At 37.7% G+C, this 20,282-nt stretch overlaps 1 protein-coding gene across 1 annotated transcript in view; it reads right to left on the bottom strand.

The window, feature by feature from the left end:
- Positions 1 to 5,763: 5,763 nt before the first annotated feature.
- The window catches only part of NIN (ninein (GSK3B interacting protein)), a 95,582-nt gene continuing 81,063 nt past the window's right edge, over positions 5,764 to 20,282 (bottom strand). The window contains exons 24-29 of the mRNA XM_012663747.1: positions 19,648 to 19,794; positions 17,955 to 18,134; positions 16,759 to 16,905; positions 14,050 to 14,151; positions 9,543 to 9,743; positions 5,764 to 6,001 (exon numbers count right to left, since the gene is read on the bottom strand). Coding sequence (XP_012519201.1) covers positions 5,807 to 6,001; positions 9,543 to 9,743; positions 14,050 to 14,151; positions 16,759 to 16,905; positions 17,955 to 18,134; positions 19,648 to 19,794 — 972 coding nt within the window. The 3' untranslated portion in view covers positions 5,764 to 5,806. The remainder of the gene's footprint in view (positions 6,002 to 9,542; positions 9,744 to 14,049; positions 14,152 to 16,758; positions 16,906 to 17,954; positions 18,135 to 19,647; positions 19,795 to 20,282) is intronic.

Raw genomic sequence — 20,282 nt, 5'->3', positions numbered from 1 at the left:
AAAGCAGAAAAAAAGCAATAGGATAATATGAGTTTTACTATCCATATTTTCCTTTTCTTTGTGTAATGTGTTATCACAAAGGCAAACTTGACTTCCTTTCCTTGAAATGAAGAGCCTGCCTTCTAGGACTATATTAAATGTTCTTAAATCAAAAGAAAGTTTAAAAATCAGTGCTCTTAATAAACAAGCAGCTAAATGCCTATAAAATTCATAACTTGCGTTTTGAAGAGTGCTGTTATAAAGTCTGAAAGCAAAATCTAAACATATAATGGTTTACATTTAATCTTTCAAAGGTCTTTTAAAAGCTGTAAGATACATTATAAATTGCCAGTTAAATTCCCGCTCTGTTTTCTCAAAAATAACAGTTCTTCATGTTGATCTTTTTTCCAATTTCATAAGTGGGGTAAACAAAAAATTAAGCACCTAGATGTGGTTAACACATTAACTGCCCTAGGAGTTCTTAACTATTTTTCAAGTTTTTATACTATTTTTTTATTGATGTATGTTTTAGGATCGTTTTGCTTTCAAAGTTTTTATTCTATTTTCATAATAAAATACCGTGGCCCCAAGGAAAAAGATTTTTTTTTTTTTTGGTGGCAGTCAATGTGTTAAATTAGCTTTCATTTGAACAGTGTTTTTTTTTCTTTGTTGTTTTTTTTTGAAAAAAGGGACTCTAAATGTAGTCTAAAACTTTCCAGAAAGTCATATTGTACAGCATTTTATATACACATAAATACAAATTTACAGGAAACAAATTAAGCTACATTTTTCATAATGTAAAAAATAAAAATACAAAATACAACAAATGTGATTACAAGCTAAGCCAGCTGAGAAATACGGTTGCTGTTCTGCTCCCATGGCAACGACCGTAACTTGAAGCATATCATGTATGTTCACTACAGATGCTTAATTTATCTTTGACCTTAGCCTACCCACAGTTTTAAGTGGAAAAAAATGTTCTGTTAAAGCTAATGTCATACAAGCAGTTGAGTTTACTAGGAATATTTACAGTAGAGAAGAAAGATTTTGGGAAGGCGTGATAGCAGACTTCAAATATTTTGAAGTGTAATTACGGGGAACGATCAAAATTCTTTTTCCAGAGGAAATCAGGACTTTCTGATAAGAGCTGTGCAAAAATTAAAAGATTTGCTTCGTCAGTGTAAACTCCCAGTCCTGCCTTGCCAGGGCTCTTTGGGTGAGGACTTCTGAGTTGGCAGGTGAGACTGATAGTGGATGGTTAGGCCTCAAAGTGCTCTAAAGTTTCTTGATGGAAATTATTTTGCTGAGATTGAGTTTCTAACATGAATTCTTAGGCAGTTTGCTTTATCTTGTGTTCCTGCCTGTAAAGCAGTATTTGATTTTGCTGTTATATCTCTTGTAGGTAGATGGGCTTAGCCCTCCAGGAATACATCCAAGTAATTTTTCTGATCTAAGTACTCTCCCATGAAAACAAGTAGGTGGCTGTGAGGAGCGCTGGTAGTGCCCTGCTAGTAGTAAGTCCTCCACCAACTGCTGGCAGAAGTAGACTAGAGGCAGAGATTTTAATTGGAGGAAAAAAAGTTACCCAATCAAAATGTTTACCATTCTATAAAGTTCTGATCTTGAGAACGAATGGAAAGTCCTATTTGGCACTCCTTTACCTCAGAGGGCATGCCAGTGCTTATCACAGTAAGGAACTCTTACGATCAGATTTGAGGTACAGAAGGAGTAAGAAGCATGAAAATTTTGACCTATATTAAGCTCTTCCATAAGTTAGAAGAGATTTTTAACTCTAAAATCAAGGCTTTTTTTCCTCCAGAAGATTAAACTTACTAAAAATGTAGAAATAAAAATTCTATTAATACTATGGCTGTAAATATATAAGACAAATGAGGTCACATGGTTTATGCATTTCAAATTCTTAGAGAGGTCCTACAGTAGTTTAGGAAGACAGTTTATAAGTATTGTTCCCTGAGTTCTTGAGGCAACTAGAAAGATAAATTCATGAACTCCAAGACTTAGAGACCAAAAACGCAGGTGGTCTGCTTATCCCTCTTCTAAGAGTAGCTGTTTACTACAAAAGTGGTTTGTTCAGTGCTTTCCCTGTAGTTCAAATGCTTTAATAATGTGGCTTTATCCATTTCTTAGACGCCAAGCTCCCAAATGAAACTTCTAAGGGCTGGAAGAAAAGGCTGTTCGAAGAAAGTAAAGCTTTGACATTTAGTTGAGTGCAGTTGAGTAAATCAGTTCGAAATCTATCATACAAAAAGAGTGAATACTGTCACAGGCATTAGAAAGTAGAGTTCTACAGACAGGCTTTTCTGACCCCACTGGTTATTGAGCCCAGCCAGCCTCCTTATCAAACAGAATTATAATCTACCAGTTAATTTAAAGAACCAAAATATTACAAACAGAATGACTTCTCAGTATTTAAATGTGTAAGAACACCTAAATTTAGTTTTAAAATAAAGTTCATTAATACCCATTCTAATCACATCTCAAACCTAAAGTATCTGGACTTTACACACAGATTTGCGATAGTGATTTAAAAAAACTCACTGAAAACAGGGATATTAAGGTTCTTGAATTGTTTTCATATATCCACCTTCTTGGTGGCTGTTAGAACACTTAAATAAAGTTAAATCTTGGGAATAATTTAAACAGTGACATATGTAAATATTTATTTGAAACTCTCATAAAGGTCTATTTAGAAAAACTAATTACAATGAATGCAGACTCCAATTCTGTTGCTGGCAGTTTTCGGTTAGGCTTAATTTTAAGCCACTAAAGGTTTAAAAAAAAAAAAAAACATTGAGAGAGCCTACAGAAATGTTCCATCTATTTCAGTAAAGTGCACAAATAAGAGTATATCCTTTGGTTTGGCTATGACCTCAAAGGAGGTGTAGAAGTCAGTGGCGCTGGTGTCAGATTCCTGACTATGTTACTGAGGCTGGCAATCTTCTCTTCCAGGAGGTAATTTTTCTTCTCTGCTGTTTTCTGTCGCTGTTCAGTCATTTCCAGAGCTTTCAATAACTGTGCGTTTTCAATATACAAATCCTTCACCATTGCATCTGCTTTAGTATTCTTGCAGAGCTAGAAACAGAACCAAAAACATCTTGACTCCATTTCTATCATTCTTGTAGTTTTGAGTTCTGACATAAGGACTGTTTTATAAAAGCAAATCACGTCTAGCAATCATATTCTTTTATTTTACCATACAGCTTTAACATTAAACTTGGCATCAGGGATATACGTGGAACAAATCTACTTTTTCCAAGATATTTCTTTGCATAAGATGTTTGTAGAAGTTACTAAGAAAAAGAACAGATTGATATTTGAGGGCTACAAAATGAAAGGTTTTTTTCTACTTAAGTTAGATATCATTCCTTGATTCATTCTCTAAAAATATAAAATACTTTTATAACTTCTGAGGTATAAGGTGTGAACTGCTTAACTCTGCTCTTAACAGATGCTTAAACTTTCCATTCATACCTACAGCCTACTGATTATTTTAAAATTTGGCTCATTTATTAGGACAAAGAGACAAGATTTGGGCAGTTACTTTTCTTGAACTCTTCCATTTTTGCATAGGGCCTTGTCTAAAAGGTACATTCTAATCTTTATGGTTAGAATACATAGTCTAGGTTGGGGTGGTGGCAGAACTTGTTAGCAGCCTTGGGATATGTTTACTGTTGCTCCTATTAATATTTTCCAAGCCCCTTTCCCATATTACACTTTTAACTCCTTATTTTACACCCAGTTTCAAGCAGGGCATCTAAAAGTATAAAGGTTTAAGGGAACAAAGAACAACTAAAGAGTGGCCAAATAACTTATTAGCATTTCAAAGGGTAATGATAAGGATTATAACACCCTAAAGCCCAGATCCTAGGTAACTGGCAGGGGTAACATACTAACTTTTCAGAACCTGCTCTCTACTGAACTGTCCTAGTACAACTTTTCTTTCCTTCCTCCCTCTTTGCCTTTCAGTGGTTCATCATCACCTACAGAATAATCCAAGCTCCCTGGCTCATCCCTCCAGGCCCTTTGCTTCCCTGCTCCTCCCCTCCTGTGTAGTCTCTTCTCCTGCCTCTCCCAGGATAGCATGAACTGGTAATGCCTAAGCGTCTGTGCGTGTCCACACCCCAAGTGTTCTCAGAACTCCATGATGTTCCCACAGCCTTCCCACATTTCTTCACCTGTTCAACTCTTAGCTTTCAAGATTTGGTGTCAGAGGCTTCCAGGAAGCTTTCTTTAAACTCTTTTGTGTTCCCCTCTACTGAAAATGAAAAGAGGATAAACCCTATTTTATTTATTTTTGAACCCACCACCTGGCCAAATGCTGGCCACATTGTAGGTTTACTAGACTTTGCATTTTCTATGGGCAGTGACTTTGTTGTTCACTGCTGTATCTCTAGTCCCTAGAACAAGACCTGGCACTTAGTAACTATGTGTTGAATGCATGAATAAAGGAATGAATGAAAATGAATGAATGTTGAATGCATGAATAAAGGAATGAGTGAATAAATGCTTATTGAACTGGACTTTCTCCTCTGTATTAAAATACAGGGCAATGGAAAGTTCCTGTCTACATCTGAATTTCGACCTTCTCTGGAGATAATTATTCTAGATTTTGCATATCTAGAGAACCAGGCTGGGCAGTTTCTGCCCCCCACTCTACCAGTTTGTCTCAATCTCAGTTTCCAGAGAAGCTGTAACACTCTCCTAGAGGGTAGTACTCTCTGTGTGCCTCTGTAGTGGATGCACAACTAATTTCCTTCCCCCCTACCCCCAGACCATCTTGCTCTGTTGACCCAGGTAGAGTGCAGTGGCATCATCGTAGCTCACTGCAACCTCCAACTCCTGGGCTCAAGCGATCCCCTGCCTCAGCCTCCTGAGTAGCTGGGACTATAGGCACATGCTGTGATGCCTGGCTAATTTTTCTACTTTCAGTAGAGAGACCGGGTCTCACTCTTGCTCGGGCTGGTCTTGAACTCCTGAGCTCAAGTGATCCTCCTGCCTCGGCCTCCCAGAATGCTAGGATTATAGGCAAGAGCCATTGTGCACAGCAACCCCCCCACTTTTTTTTTTTTTTTTTAAAAGAGATAGAGTCTTATTCTGTTGCTCAGGCTGGAGTGCAGTGGCACAATCATAACTCCCTGCAGCCTTGAGCTCCTAGGCTTAAGCAATCCTCCTGAAGCAGATGTGGCCTCAGCCTCCAGAGTAGCTGGGATTGCAGACATGTGCCACCAGGCCCGGCTGATTTTTTTTTTGTTTTTTTTTTTTTTGAGATGGAGTCTTGTTATGTTGCCCAGACTGCACAACTAATTTCTAAACAATGAGGCCACATCTGCCACCAGCAGGTGAAATGGATCAGAATGCTTAGTGGTCCTGGAATTTGGGGTCCAGACTCTAATTCAAAGCACATCCTTTTGGGGTCTGGCTATAGCAATAATGTACTTTTCCAAGTTGTCACAAGTTATTGGGAACAGGAAAGCTAAAGTTCTATTTATTACCCTCTAATTTTTTTTTAACCAACACTTTCTGTTTATTTAAATAGGAACATTTCTTGTTTTGGGAGAAAAAAAATCTATGAATATTCAATTTGAGCCGCTGAACCTGATTAGAAATGCTTTAGGCCTATATGCATCACTGTTAGCAAATATACATTTTTTTGATTGTGGACAAACATATGCCTTAAAAGAGCTTTGGAAAAAATAACGTACGATACAGAATTCATACTTTTGGGGTGGTGTGAGGAGAGCGAATCCTAAGTTCTTTCAGACATTTATAATAGAATTTGCCTTTATTAGACAGCACAAGTTAACAGTTAATGGCAATAAAGCGGTGTAAAATTGGAGTTAAAACTGGAATGTGAGGTGGGTGGATAGAGATGACCAGAGAGGCTCACTTGTTCCTTCAGCTGATTCACTTTCTCCTGAAGAAGCCTTTTCACCAGTTTCAGTTTCTGTTCAACTTCGATCATTCGTTCCTCCATGACAGTTACCAGTTGTTCCTGGTTTCCCTGAAAGGAAGTTTTAAATTAAAAAAGTATATTTGAAAACCGTGCCACAGTTATTTTCCCCACAAGATACTGAGAGACAAGGACAGCAAATGTTTTGCCTTTGTAACAGGAGGGATGAATTTCTGATGAAATGGGAGTTTTGAGCCCTGCATGGGTTGCACATGTTACAAAAGTAACCCTATCAGAGAAAGAATCAAAGATTAAAAAAACAATGAAAAGAATCTTACCTGTGTTACCATTGTCTCCTGAGATAAAGCAAAATTCTTAAAATGCATAATTTAATACCTGTGTGCACTTCTTCTAGTAAAACAGGTATCCAAAGTAAATTAAAAGATGGTTATCAACTTTCCATCTGTGACTTAGGTCTCTGCAATACTTTGGACCTCTCCACAAACACTGAGTTTATTCAGGGTTGCCTAAATGTTTCCAGTCAGCTTGCAATATGCATGTCTGTTTTCCCTTTAAATGGCTGATTACTGTGAGGGTGTTAGTGTTTGTAGTTAATCAGCCTCTTCTTGCTGGTTATTCTAGTCATCTGCTTTCTAATTTGACTTGTCAATGTGAAGCAAACATCTGGATTGGAGGATGGGTTTATCAACAGAGCAGACTGCAAATTAAGAATCTTCTCCCCACAAATAAAAACTAGATAAAACAATATGGCATTCTTCCTTTTTTCTCTCACAACAGTGATGGGTTAAGGAGTAAGTGGGTTTTGGAGAGCAGAGAGACCTAGGGAGAGATTAGAGTGCAACTGACTGCCCCCCTCTTCCCCCTACACTGTATACGTAAGGAATTTCAGATTTCAAAAGGTGCTTAAAATGTTTAAGCAAAGCTCAGGTGTTAATGGCTAATGGTACTTAAAATAGTCTTTAAAGGCTTACTTAAAAAAAAAGAATGTCCAAACGTTACTTGAAAGCCAACATCTGTTTGGATATTAAATAACGCTTAATCATAAAAGAAACAAACCATGTGACTACTTAGATAGAAATTGTAGTAGGCAAAAGCCTAATGCGGAAAATAAATTTCAAGAAATTAGACTTTGAGAACATCTAGCTTTTAAAAGGGCTATATTTTAAAAGACAGAATAGCTTTTTGAAGTTTAAACACAAATGAAAAATGTCTGGTTTCCAGTTGCCTAAAAAAAAAAAAAAAAAAGATAATTCAAAGAACATGAATATGGCAAGAGTGGAAAAGAGGAAAAACAAAGGCAGTCATATATTTAAATTTTATTTTATTGCTTCATCAAAATTTTCCCTTTTCCTGTCGAAAACTTTTATACATCTTATACAAAACAGTATAAATAACCCCGATTTTCTCCAAATTCCATATATAAAAGTAGGAGTACCTTTTGTTAAAAATAGTTACAACATATGGAATGAGAAAATATAGAATACATCCTTTCGAGAATCTTAAATCCACATTCTTTAAATGGTATAAATAAAATGATTTGTAACAAGCTGAAGTTTGTGAATTTGATTCACAAGATCTGTCATTTCTACATAAATAAGAGACATAATACTGCAAAGGCTTAACAATAGAATAATAAATAATTTAAAAGAGCACTTGATCCCAACATTTCTCAGCTTATGTCTCTGTTTGTGTGGTGCGGGTGCATGTGTGGGTGTGTGCATTTGCGTGTCTGCCAGGGTAAGAAATGCCATCAATAGCAGCCCAGTTTTCACAGGTGCCCAATCCTTCTGCAGGAATCTGCGTGCACTGCTCGCTGCTCCGGTAGCAAGGCCTAGAGAAAGAAGGCAAGTGGTACACTTCACCTGGTGTCAAGATTGGTTTTCTGGGGGGAGTCTAAATTCACACATTTATAATGCAAACGATTTTTTAAAGCACACACATTAACACTACATATGCAAGCAAAGCAACACAAAGGCAGAAGAGACCACGTCACTCCACACACAGACAACATGCAGATTCTAAGAACATTCTGTATTAAAATTAGTGTCAGCTTCGAGTGCCTGCAGTGGCATGCTAAGTGAGAGTAACAAGTAGTCCGTCCTGTCATCTGGCTGGACGATTTTTTTGGCATACAAAAATCTTAAGTTTTTGTCCATCTAATCCAGAAGTAATTGGAGTCGAAAGATAATTTTTTACATTGGTGGGCTGGAAAGAGCATCCTTTGAAAAGAAGGTGTATGAGAGAACACTGAGTAGAATCTTGGCCAGATCATTTGGTTTAGAAGGTCCAGTAAAAACTGAGGTCAAGGTCTTATAGTTCAATTATTTCATGAAAATTGAAGCATCCCTCTGACACCCTATCATCGCGATCTTAATTTAAGAATTTATAATTTCAATATTGGGAAGTTGAAGTGGTATGTAGAAAGCTTCTAAAAAGAGATTTTAAAGCACATAAGACAAACTTTTAAAAATTGTTAGAGATAATAGGTGACAGAAGTACTTCATAGCAAAGCATAGATATATACTAGGAGGAGAAGAAAACAACTGCTCTAGTATATAGTTACAGTGCTAATGTGACTTTACAAAGCCATTTTGTACCCTGAGGGGATCAAAAAAAGGGGAAATTCCTTATTAAATACTAACCGAGAGGCAACATATCTAAAACAGAAGCAGCACATCCAAACCAGAAAGAATTCCACAAAGAAGTATTATACTTTGATTCTTTGTTCCTAGTTCTGAATTACATAAATGAGCAAGCCCCAAAACTTCTTTAAAAAAAAAAGGATGATTATGAATGACGCACAAAAGAGAAATAACTGTTCGAAAACTAGATAACATAAGATTGTATCTGGTAGTGAGCTAAGAGAATGCTAACTCAAACAGAATGGGAAGAACTTTTTCTTTTTTTTTTTTTTTTTGAGACAGAGTCTCACTGTGTTGCCTTGGCTAGAGTGCCGTGGCGTCATCCTAGCTCACAGCAACCTCAAACTCCTGGGCTCAAGCGATCCTTCTGCCTCAGCTTCCCGAGTAGCTGGTATGCACCAGGACTACAGGTATGCGCCACCATGCCCAGCTAATTTTTTCTATGTATTTTTAGTTGTCCAATTAATTTCTTTCTATTTTTAGTATTTTCTTAAAAATAGTTTTTCCAACTAGATCACTTAAAAACCTGAACTGTTAACTAAAGTCACCGACTACCCATTCTACTTTATTAGTTGTGAAAAGTTTCCACTTTTGAATTCCATGGAACTTGGCAGGCTACACCCCTCTGGTACAGGAAAACTCAGGATGCTTTGTTAGTAAACTTACACTTGAATTTTGTAACATTTTTGGCATGAGGCGGGAACATTAGGCCAATGGTGCACTATGCTCAAGTGATCCTGATACTTCATCATCTATTACAAACGTGCAAAGGAGACTGAAAACACTTGAGCTCTCAGCTTCTAAGCTGGGTGATCAAAAGTAGCGCTTCAAAAAAACAAAGCACTGCAGTTCCATGGATTTACAATAAAGTATAACTGTCAGAGGATTTAGGTTATTTACCCCCACTTTTGAATTGGTATAAATTTCAAACAAACAGGTAAAATCAATTAGGTGGAGTTTACTATGAGAGGCAAAACAGATCTTCATACCTGTGGTGTGTTGGTTTCGGAGGTCCTGTTTTCAAGTTCCTCCTGCAGGTGCTGGTTTATCCTTTCTGCCTGCAGCAGCTGGTGTTGAAGCTGCAGAAACTGCTCCCTGGGCACCAACGGGCAGGCCTGCTGCTGGAGCAGCTGCAGATCCCAAGCGTGAGGGGATGGGCTAAGCATCACAGTGGACCTCAGGTGCTGCATCTGCAGGACAAGGGCAAAGCCCCAGTCAGTCGCGGTGCCTTCAGTCCCAGAGCTTCCCTTGAAGGTGTCAAGCAGAGAGTAATGAAGCCTAGGGATTCATTAACGGCCTCACACCCACTGACAACTTAGAAACAGGACAGCACATGAGCCTGAGAAAGATGTAAAGGGGAAGAGCCATTTTGCATAGGAGATGATATAATTAATAAGCGAGCAGGCTTTCTTAAAAGCTGTAGACTTAAAAAGTAGAACTTCCTCACTCTTGAGTGACTATAAGGACATGAAATATATGATATACATAACATATCTGAATTCTGTTTTACACTGAAACATTTAATTACCATTGACCTCTTTTAAAAACTGGGATCAGAGTAGGGAAATCAGGGTAGAAAGTGGTTATGCTTTAGGGTTTTGTCACTTGATTTACCATTCATAAAGATTCTTACAGGTAAATGTTCAATGACTACATATTTTCCAACCCCAAGTTAGTAATCTGAAGAATCTGATCTTACATCTGAAATTATTTTAATCTTAGTTGGTCACTGTGTACTTATATCCTTCAATTGAAAATAGCGTAAGATAGGCAATTCATGGCATAAGGCCATGATATCCTAGAACATCTAGGAATTGGAGTACACGGAATAGATTTGCTCAAGACAATGAGGAAATGGTATGTGTATCAACATGCCAGTCAAAGTAGGGGCGACGAAAGGGAGGAGAGGGCACTGTACCCTGGCCAGGGAAGCCTGCCTCCTCACATCTCACTTTCGGGGCTCAACTGAAGGCATGCAACAGACTTGACCAAGTACTGAACTCAGGAAGAAGCACCTCCAGGCTTGTGAGAACGGGAAAAAGGACTTCTAAGACTCAACTATAATTAAATGCTTACCATGAAGCTTCAGAGCCACTATCCATTTCCTTACATCTAAATTTCTTGAAGTAGACCACTGCCCATTTTGAAATACTTCTAGTGGTAGATTCAGAAAATCCATCACTTTATTTTTCATGAATCAAAAATATGGGGAATTATGATCCCACGATTCTGTATCAGTGGGATAATTCTCTTTGTAAATAATGCTTTAAATACTGAGGAAAATCCTGATATAAACAGAGACATATTATGCAGTTAAAGCAAAATGAAAATGAATACTGGCTCTTACCTTAAGTACTTACTAACTGTGATAGTCAATAGAAATGATTGCATGAATAGTGAGTGTAATGGGATGTCTCCATGCTATGAAAGTTTATTGAAAGAGAAAGTTCTACCTTCACACACTATCTCAGGCAGAGAACTGCACCCTTCTCTGCTACTTCCAACCACTGAGTTCTAGGTACAGGTTAGCCACAGACAAACAAAAACAAAAGAAAATTACAGGAGTTATAAAAAGAGGAAGAAAAGTATGAGTTATAAAAAGAACAGTGCCAATTAGGTATATTATATATGTGAATAAGAGCATATGAAGGACCAACATTTACATTTTTCTGGTTATAAATTTTACAGACATTAAAATATCTTATAGCTTTAATTCTACAATTGCATCCTCACCTACTATATAATTTGGTTGGTTTGTGAGCTTGCCACCTTTACCTGTATCCATCCCAATGCAATTATTTAGAAGATTCCAGGTCCAGTATGGAATGGATGTGACGTTAAATCCCTTGCCACTAGGAGATGCAGAACACAGTATGAACTATAAAACATTTTTGTTGTTCAAGTGAACTGTTTGCTATCACAGAGGTATTCAAGCAGACTTGAGAATTGCTAATATAATTTATAATTATTTTTTTTGAATGTTCAAAATGAATTATTTATTAAACATTGCCTCATATAGTTGAAAAAGCCCTGGCGTGGGAGTCAAATTCTAACCCCAATTTTTCCATTTCCTAGTCTAGTGATTTGCTGTCTTTAATAACATTGCGGTAGAGTATGTGTTGCATTAGATCAGTGACTTCTAAACTAGTATATAGAGATGAGGAGAAACTCCTTCCTTTAAGGGAGTGCATACGTCAGATTAAAATAACCTAGAAAGCTTTTCTCAAATTTCCTGATCCCAAAGATTCTGACGCAGGAACTTCTCCCTGCCTGCCTACCACCTGTGCCCCAACCCCGTAAGAATCCCTGCCAGAGTAAGGAGGAACGTACCTATCCCTCAGGTGAGCTGGGCACAAAAGATGGTGGGAAAACCACTGTACATCCTTCAAATTGGCCTAATCTATAGATATCATAATATAAATAAAAATCCAGTTTGTAAGGGGGGGAGTGGTTAATGGTTAACAGTTTCTGTTTGGAGTGTTGAAAAGGTTTTAGAAGTAGTGGTAATGGTTGTACAACACTGTGAATGTAATTAATGCCACTGAATTGTACACTTAAAAATGGTAAATTTTATGGTATGTATATATTTACCAGCTTAAAAAAATTAATGTAATACGCCAAAAAAGACTGAAAAGACTGAATTGAACACTTTAAATGTGTGAACTGTATAGTATGTGAATTATATCTCAACAAAGCTGTTAAACAATCCAATCTGTAGGAATCTATAGAGTTAATAGTTCAGTCTTATTTCCTAATGAAAGTTTTATTTGAGTAGTGTATGACATGTTCCTTTCAGTGTTCAAATGGAAAATCCATGCTTTTCCTTCTTAAGCTCCGGTGCCAAGAACACTCAATTTCCCTCATCTTTTAGCAGATGATCAGGGAAAAAATAATGAGAGGAAGTTGTGTACAATGGCTAATAATGGAAAATGGGGCTGGGAGAGCAGGGGGCTCCCAAGGCCAGGGAGAACAGGTGGGGTTAGACTTAGCCTCCGTCAAGGCTCTAATGGTGATTAAGTATACGCTGTTACTTTTCGATTTGTTGCTAGACACATTGGGCTTAGCTTATTCATTGGAGTATATAATTATTTCATCAGAAAAGCAAGTCTACATCTAAGTGCAACCCGAAGCTCAAGGTTTTGAATACATTTATTATATGCTGTTAGAAGGAGAAAAAATGGTTTGATTTCACTATTTATAGTTTCACAAATTTCCCCATTAGTGGATAAATCAGAGAACATAAAATTGACAGAAGCCTCAGTGGTTATTTAAATGTTAGTGTGACTTGTTTGCCCATATTCACATTTAAAAACCAAGCATTGATTTTTAAAGTTACCTTTGCATGTGTCCAGCTTCATAAAAGAAAACATTTAAATATCTCCATTTCTTCCTACAATTCCGGCTTTAAAAATATATATATAGTACTTTTTAAGAGCAGAGATTTTCTACGCTATATTTTATAGTTCACTAAACATTGGATTAATTGACTAATATTTCCATCTAGCCAAAGCAAAGCATCTCGATGAAATTTTACTTATTAAGGAGGATTTGTACATAAATTGTTTTATATCCTATAATTGAACTCAGTATTCAGAAGGCAATCTAGCAGACTGGAATGAACATACAAGCTGACAAGTTTTGGATTTTTTTTTTTTTGAGACAGAGTCTTGCTCTGTTGCCCCGGGTAGAGTGCAGTGGCATCATCATAGTTCACTCACTACAACCTCAAATTCCTGAGCTCAAGCGATCCTCCCACATCAGCCTCCCAAGTAGGAGGAGCTGGGACTACAGACAGGCATGTGCCACCATGCCCAGCTAATTTTTCTATGTTTTATAGAGATGGGGTCTCACTCTGTTGCTCAGGCTGGTCTCCAACTCCTGGCCTTAAGCAATCCTCTTGCCTTGGCCTCCCAAAGTGCTAGGCTTACAGGTGTGAGCCACTGTGCCTGGCCCAAGCTGACAAGTTTTACAAATCCATTTTATAATTATCAGATGTACCTATCACAAGGCAGTGCTGAGTTTTAAATGTAGTATTGAACAATGGGAGCACTTGAAAATAAAACTTCTAAATGCTAATGCTCTCAAATTCCCTGCATGGATTTCCTAACAGAAGAGGTTGTAGAAAGCAATCATGTCTTTAAAACACTGAAATATAGAAGGTATCGGGAAACATAAATACAGTGATGGTGAGAGAACTCTGGGCCCCTTGGCCAGTATCGGACAGAGTCCCTGCCACCTGAATTTGTTGAAGTACGGATCTTTGCATTTTAGGTCAAGATTATTCCTTCCTCTGCAAAGCAGTATAGATTTCTATGACAGGGTAATTAAGCAAAAATGCCTGTTAAACTTGGTAAGACAGACCAAAAAATTCAGCTTGGCAATGTACTTGGATTTTCACAACAGGAATTCAATGCCATGTCTAGTCTCTCTCAACAAATGGCTCATTCACGGATTAAAATATTCTTCATAGCTGAGGCCATCTGCTTAAAAACTTACCTCCCTGAGCTGTTCATCCAGTTTTACTTGTTTCTTTTTCAGGCCTTCATTTTCCAAATGAATTGTTTCTAATTCTCGTTCAAGGGAATTCATCTGATTGACCTGTTAAAAAACAGAAAATTCCCTTAAAAAAAAAACACACACACAAAAAAACCGGAGTTGCTTTACTTTACTTTGACAAATCTACACTAGTCAGAAATTTCAACCCTGGGAAGAAAGCCAATGTTAATTCAGCCATGTAAAACAACAAACAATGCAATTCAGTGCATCACTTCTGTTAAGTAAGATAGTTTTAATCACCAGTCCTCACACAGAACAGATTCCTTAAGGCAGCAGCTGGCTTTTAAACTTGGATGCCATCCACTAGAAGAAATACATTTTATCTTACAACACAGTACACAACCCACATGTACATGTATATGCACAGTCATAAGTACATATTTCTGAAATAATATTTACCCTTACCATGCATGTACTGTGATATTTTCTAGTATATTAATAAAAAATGCTGGTTTTCACTAAATTCATTTCATGATCCTCTACTATGAATCTGCAGTGGGAAAAACACTGACTTAATGCAAAGTTAACAGTTTAAAATTGAGAGTACATATACAACTCCTTTTTCTACTTTATTTTATTTATTTTTTTAGAGACAAGGTCTTGCTCTGTCACCCAGGCTGGAGTACAGTGGCATGATAATAGCTCACTGTAGTCTCCAACTCCTGGGCTCAAGTGGTCCACCCACCCCAGCCTCCTAAATAGCTAGGACTACAGGCACACACCATTACAGGCTAATTTATTTTTCTTTTTGTGGAGATGGGATTTTGCTATGTTGCCCAGGCTGGTCTTGAACTATTGGTCTCAAGCAATCTTCCTGCTTTAGCCTCCCAAAGTTCTGGGATTACAGGTATGAGCCACCATGACCAGCCCATTCTCAATTTTAAAGATGAAATTTGAGGATTTTATAAGTATACATTTCTGGAATTCTCTTTACTACAGGAAGAATCTAATGAGTTAGAGGACACTGGGAGTCAGAATACTGCTAAGTAGAAAACATATGACACTATTCTAGAATGCTAATTTTGCGTCTATCAAGAAGAGCTCAGTTAAACAGAAGTATAATCTTCCCAGGTCCATTTAAAATGCGTTATTATTTAAAGACCTATCACAAGACTTTTCTCCTGACAAACCGCTAGATGAAACCCACTTTCTTTCTAAAAAGTTTACTTGAATGTACCTGAAATTAAATGGCATTTCAGCTTTAGAGCACAACCCGCCTTCTTGTTGCAAATGGTCATGATAATCAAATTTTAAAAAATTGTTATGAATATTTTATAACAAAAGCAACATTGTTTAAAAATCTGGGAAGAATGAACAAACTATATTTTTAGGAAGAGGAAGGTAATAGTGAAAATTCTGAGTTTCACTTTAGAATAAGAAAGAGAGAAAAAAAAATAAGTAACAAAACAACAACCCCAGAATAACACCGGTCCAGAACTCAACTTTTGAGACAAAGTAAAGAAAGCACACTAAGCTGCACTACAGAGGCCTGACCATGTTGTAGCCAGCCTCTGAGATGACCCCCACCTCCTGGGATGCATCCTCTTGAATAGTTCCTCCCCACACTAGACCAGGGCTAGTCTGTGTGACAAACAGAATACAGCAGAAATGTTGGTATGTCCCTTCTGAGGTTTGCTATTAAAGGCACCACAGCTCTGTCTTGGTCTTTTGGTCTCAGTGTCTGTTTGTCGTCTCATCACTCCCTCTGGGTGAAGCTTGCTGCCACATACTGAGAAAAGGCCTAGGTGATGAGGAGCTGAGGTCTCAATCAGCCAGCCAGTGTCAGAATCCTCTCGCTAACAGTTATATGAGTGAGGCTGGAAAGTGGATCCTCTTGCCCCAGCAAAGCGTTCAGATAACCACAGCCCTGGCCAACATCTGGACTGCAACCTCACGAGAGCCCTGAGTCAGACCACCCCGTTAAGTGGATTCTGAATTCCTGACCCACGGATGAGATGAAAAATGTTTGTTGTTTGGATTTGTTAAATAGCAATAAATAATACCATATAAAGATGTTTCTAATATTCAGGCTATATATATTTTGCTAACTTACAAAGGCTTGTAATACTAATGAAAATGATTAACCGTCTTTATGAAAACTTAAATTGTTCTTTTTTTCAACCATTATTCAATCAGAAAGAACTATGATACTGTTTTTTTTTTTTTTTTTTTGAGACAGAGTCTTGCTCTGTTGCCCGGGCTAGAGTGCCGTGGCGTCAGCCTAGCTCACAGCAACCTCAAACTCCTGGGCTCAAGCGATCCTTCTGCCTCAGCCTCCCGAGTAGCTGGGACTACAGGCATGCGCCACCATGCCTGGCTAATTTTTTTCTATATATTTTTAGTTGTCTGATTAATTTCTTTCTATTTTTAGTAGAGACGGGGTCTCACTCTTGCTCAGGCTGGTCTCGAACTCCTGAGCTCAAACAATCTGCTCGCCTTGGCCTCCCAGAGAGCTAGGATTACAGGCGTGAGCCACCGTGCCCAGCCTATGATACTGTTTTGAGAAGAGTGCAAAAGCATAAAGAGATAATAAAGAAGAATCCAAACATGCCATTGTAATCATTTCCTTACAAGCACATATGAGAAGAAACATACGCTTAGGGACACGTTATAAAACCAGAAACACAGTGTGTACTCTCAAAATCTCACCTTTCTATTAGTAGGAGATCGTTCCTTCTGAAACTGTTCACATTCTCTCTTTAAGTTCAACTTTTCTTGCTCTGTGAGTTTCACAGTACCTGATGAGTTTAGATGTTTTTGGTGCTTAGGAAGAAGGTTGGATTCCAGTTGACGGACCTAACAAGAACAAATGAAAGAGGAAAAGATGCTAATACAATCAGCCATCCAAGAAAAATAAACAAGGAATATAAGGAAAGTTTTAATTCAGCACTTGGGCCCTGTTGTAACTTCCTTTTTCAGTCAAGCCTGTCAATTCTTGAAGCCGCCTTTTTTGGATTTCAAAAGATCCTTTCTAGGTAAATCTGGTTGGGTCTACAAACCCAATGCTGTAAGGACAAGAAGGGGAAGAAGGGACTTCTAGGTCTACAAAATCTCCAGGAGTCAACAAGGTGTGTGATGTGGGTGCCAAGAAAACAGACATAGCAGTTCTTGGCACTTTTGTTCTGACATGAGCATTCCTTTAGGAGTGACTGAGGTGACAGTCCCACCTATTCTGTGTTGGACTGTTCACGCCTGAAAGAATGCATTTACATCAACTGCGTTCCATGAGGATAGGGACCATCTCTGTCTTGTTCACCACTGCAGCTTCAGTGATAGTTTCTGGCAAAGAGTAGGTGTTCTAAAGGAACACATGGGACTCTTCAGAGAGCACCTAATCAAAGGAGGTGTTGAAGCGCATAGCTTAGCTATCATTGATGGAATACATAGCAGAGGTAAGGAATTCAAGCATCAGTTTGGTGGTTGTAAAAGGAAATGCTGAGTCTTTTAAAAGGGGAACCCTTTTCTCTTATAAGGAATTAGTTAGATCCACAAGCTCTGAGTCTAAGTTTTGCCATTTTTGTACTACTAGTCTTGGTGGCCAGCCAATTTGAATAAAGACTATATGGTTAGCATAATTTCCCTGAGCCTATATTTTAGATATGAAGATTAAAATCACAAATATATTTTAATATAGAACTGCTCCTACAAAGTGAAAAATATTTTATAAACATCAGTATAAAATTATATGCAAGTAAATGATAAATTATACATTCTTAAAATAAGTCTGCCAGAGCAGGATACTCAAATTCATATGCTAGAACCATTTCAATCATATCAAGCATTGATTTTCATATCAAACTAGTCATTTTCAAACATATGCCACCATATGCAGCTTCTCAAGTTACCTTCTCCCGGGAGTGTGTGAGTTCTGCTTTGGTGTTCTGTACCACGGTTTGGAGTCTCTCGTTCTCTTTGCAAAGCAGCTGCTGTTCTTCATTCATCAGATGATCCAGCTTGTCCCAAGAAAGCCTTTTCTGCTGGCTATGGAACCCTGATGGATGGGTGGCTATTTCTGGGGCCCAGTTCTTAAGAGAGAATTGCGGATTAAGTAAGCCTCACAACAAGCTGACGGGTAATTTCTGTTTTGAGAAAGGTACCGTATTTACCTAATGACAATTCTCAGTAAGTACCTTTTAACCTTCACCTTCGTCTTCTAATGAAAGTGAGTGTATGGATATACAAATATGAATAAAACAATATTCTTGGAGTTTGATTTTAAAAAAAAGTTTCAAAATTCTGTGTTTACAGTGGTCTTTGGCAAAATACCCTCATCAAGTCTGGTAACAAATATGACCGTAGGGCAAGTCCCAGTTCCATACAGGACCCGAGTGCATGGAGATTGGCGGCTTAAAAATTGCCTGGGCAACATGGTGAGACGTTGGTCTCAAAAACCACAAAATTCCACCCTTTGTTTCTGGTTGGGGAAAAAAACGTTATCACTAAGCCCAGAAAATACTCTTTTGATGAATAGAGAACACGAAGGGAACTCTGAGATGCCGTGCCAACGTGAAAGCTTTTCCAAGCTAAACTCTACTTCCATGTGCACATATGCAATCATACCCATTTTTAGAATCCAAAGCACATATTGTCTGCACAATTAAGGCCTGGATTCGGGAATATGCTTTAAGCTACCAAAGTGATTTTTTTGAATCTTGATAATGATTTAAAAAATTAAAAAAGTAACAGCTAAATAAGCCTCTTGCCTTTCAAGATAAATATGAAAAAGAAAAAAGGTACAATCTCTTTTTGAGAAAAATGTCAGTCCAGAAGTAATTTTTAAAATGGAATCTATCTTATTTTTAAAAAAGTGTCACCAAGAGATAAACTAATTGAATTAGTGCCTACTTTTATTGTAGGACAAAGTCTTAATTAACATCTAGCCTACGACTAACATCCCTAACATTGTTCTTAATTTATTTGCACACAGATTAAGCAGCATTGTGATAAAAGGAGACACTTTCTACAGCACCACCAGAACATGTCAGCCAGCTAACACCTTAACCAGCTTTGCCTGGACTTTCTGGCGCCACAGTAGCAACCAATTTGGTAGCAATGAATTATCTCCTGAAATTCAGTACTACTGTTTTAAGCCATAGTTTTCCTTTTCAGCAGAAGTTTTACTTTTTTTGCAGCCTGTGTGTGTTCCTAGATAAATTTTTGCAATATTTTTCTTAACTTTTTTAGGGTCACATGAATACTATCATTTAACTAAGAAAACTTTTGAGTTTTATTACTACAAAACTCAGCCATGGTCTTCTGACTTGCTCAATATAAAAAAAAATGACCTGTTTTCTATCATTATGGTTCCATTTATATGAAGTCCAGAAACAAGCATTGCTAACCTATATAAAACAGAGGGTACTAAAGTGGTTCCCTTGGTGCTACCAACTGGAGGGAACACAAGAGCGCCAGCTAGGTGCTGGAGATGTTCTATATTTTGATCTAAGTGATGGTTACACAAACACACACAGAGATATACACATAAAATTTGTGTGCTTTACTGTAAATAACTTATACTTCAATAAAGAAAGAAATTACCTTGTCACCAGCATTCTGAAGTTTCTTATGTAAAGACATCACTTCTTGTTTTAAAGCCTCCTTTTCCTGCTGAGTCACTCGTAGGTCAGATTTAATCTGGGACATTTGCAGGTTTACCTTCTGCAGGGTATCTTCTAAATTCTGAACCTGCATCATGAGAACAATCTTACACCTCTACACAAACCCTTGTGGTCTCACCTCTAGCATGTCCGGGAATGAATGAACAAGCACAAAATAACTCCAAGGTCCCTTCTGTTTCTATTTCTATACCCAGCTTTCTTTTCAGCAGCTCTGTGGAAATCCAGGATATTATGTACATTTATAGGGTGCTAAATTTTATTTAGGACAATGACAAACTATGCCTGCAGCAAGGTATTGCTGATATTGTCAGCTGGTAGATTTACCAAGTGATCTCTTACAGAACCAATGAGTGTCAACTGGCATCACAGAAGATGGTGTCACTGAATTTTGCAGAAATTCTGTTTTAGCCTGTGGTGTTAGATTATAAAAGGCCTCTTAGTTGAAAACAAAAATATATACTTGTAGAATCCTACTGTACACTAATATCCCACAAATTTCAATTAAAAAAATTTAAATTTATAGGAAATGCTGAGTCTTTTAAAAGGGGAACCCTT

Source organism: Propithecus coquereli, unplaced genomic scaffold, assembly GCF_000956105.1.
Source record: "Propithecus coquereli isolate 6110/MARCELLA unplaced genomic scaffold, Pcoq_1.0 Scaffold83, whole genome shotgun sequence".
In the NCBI taxonomy this organism is placed as follows: Eukaryota; Metazoa; Chordata; class Mammalia; order Primates; family Indriidae; genus Propithecus; species Propithecus coquereli.
Note: the sequence above shows the minus strand (reverse complement) of the source record. Positions and strands in the feature narration are given on the sequence as shown.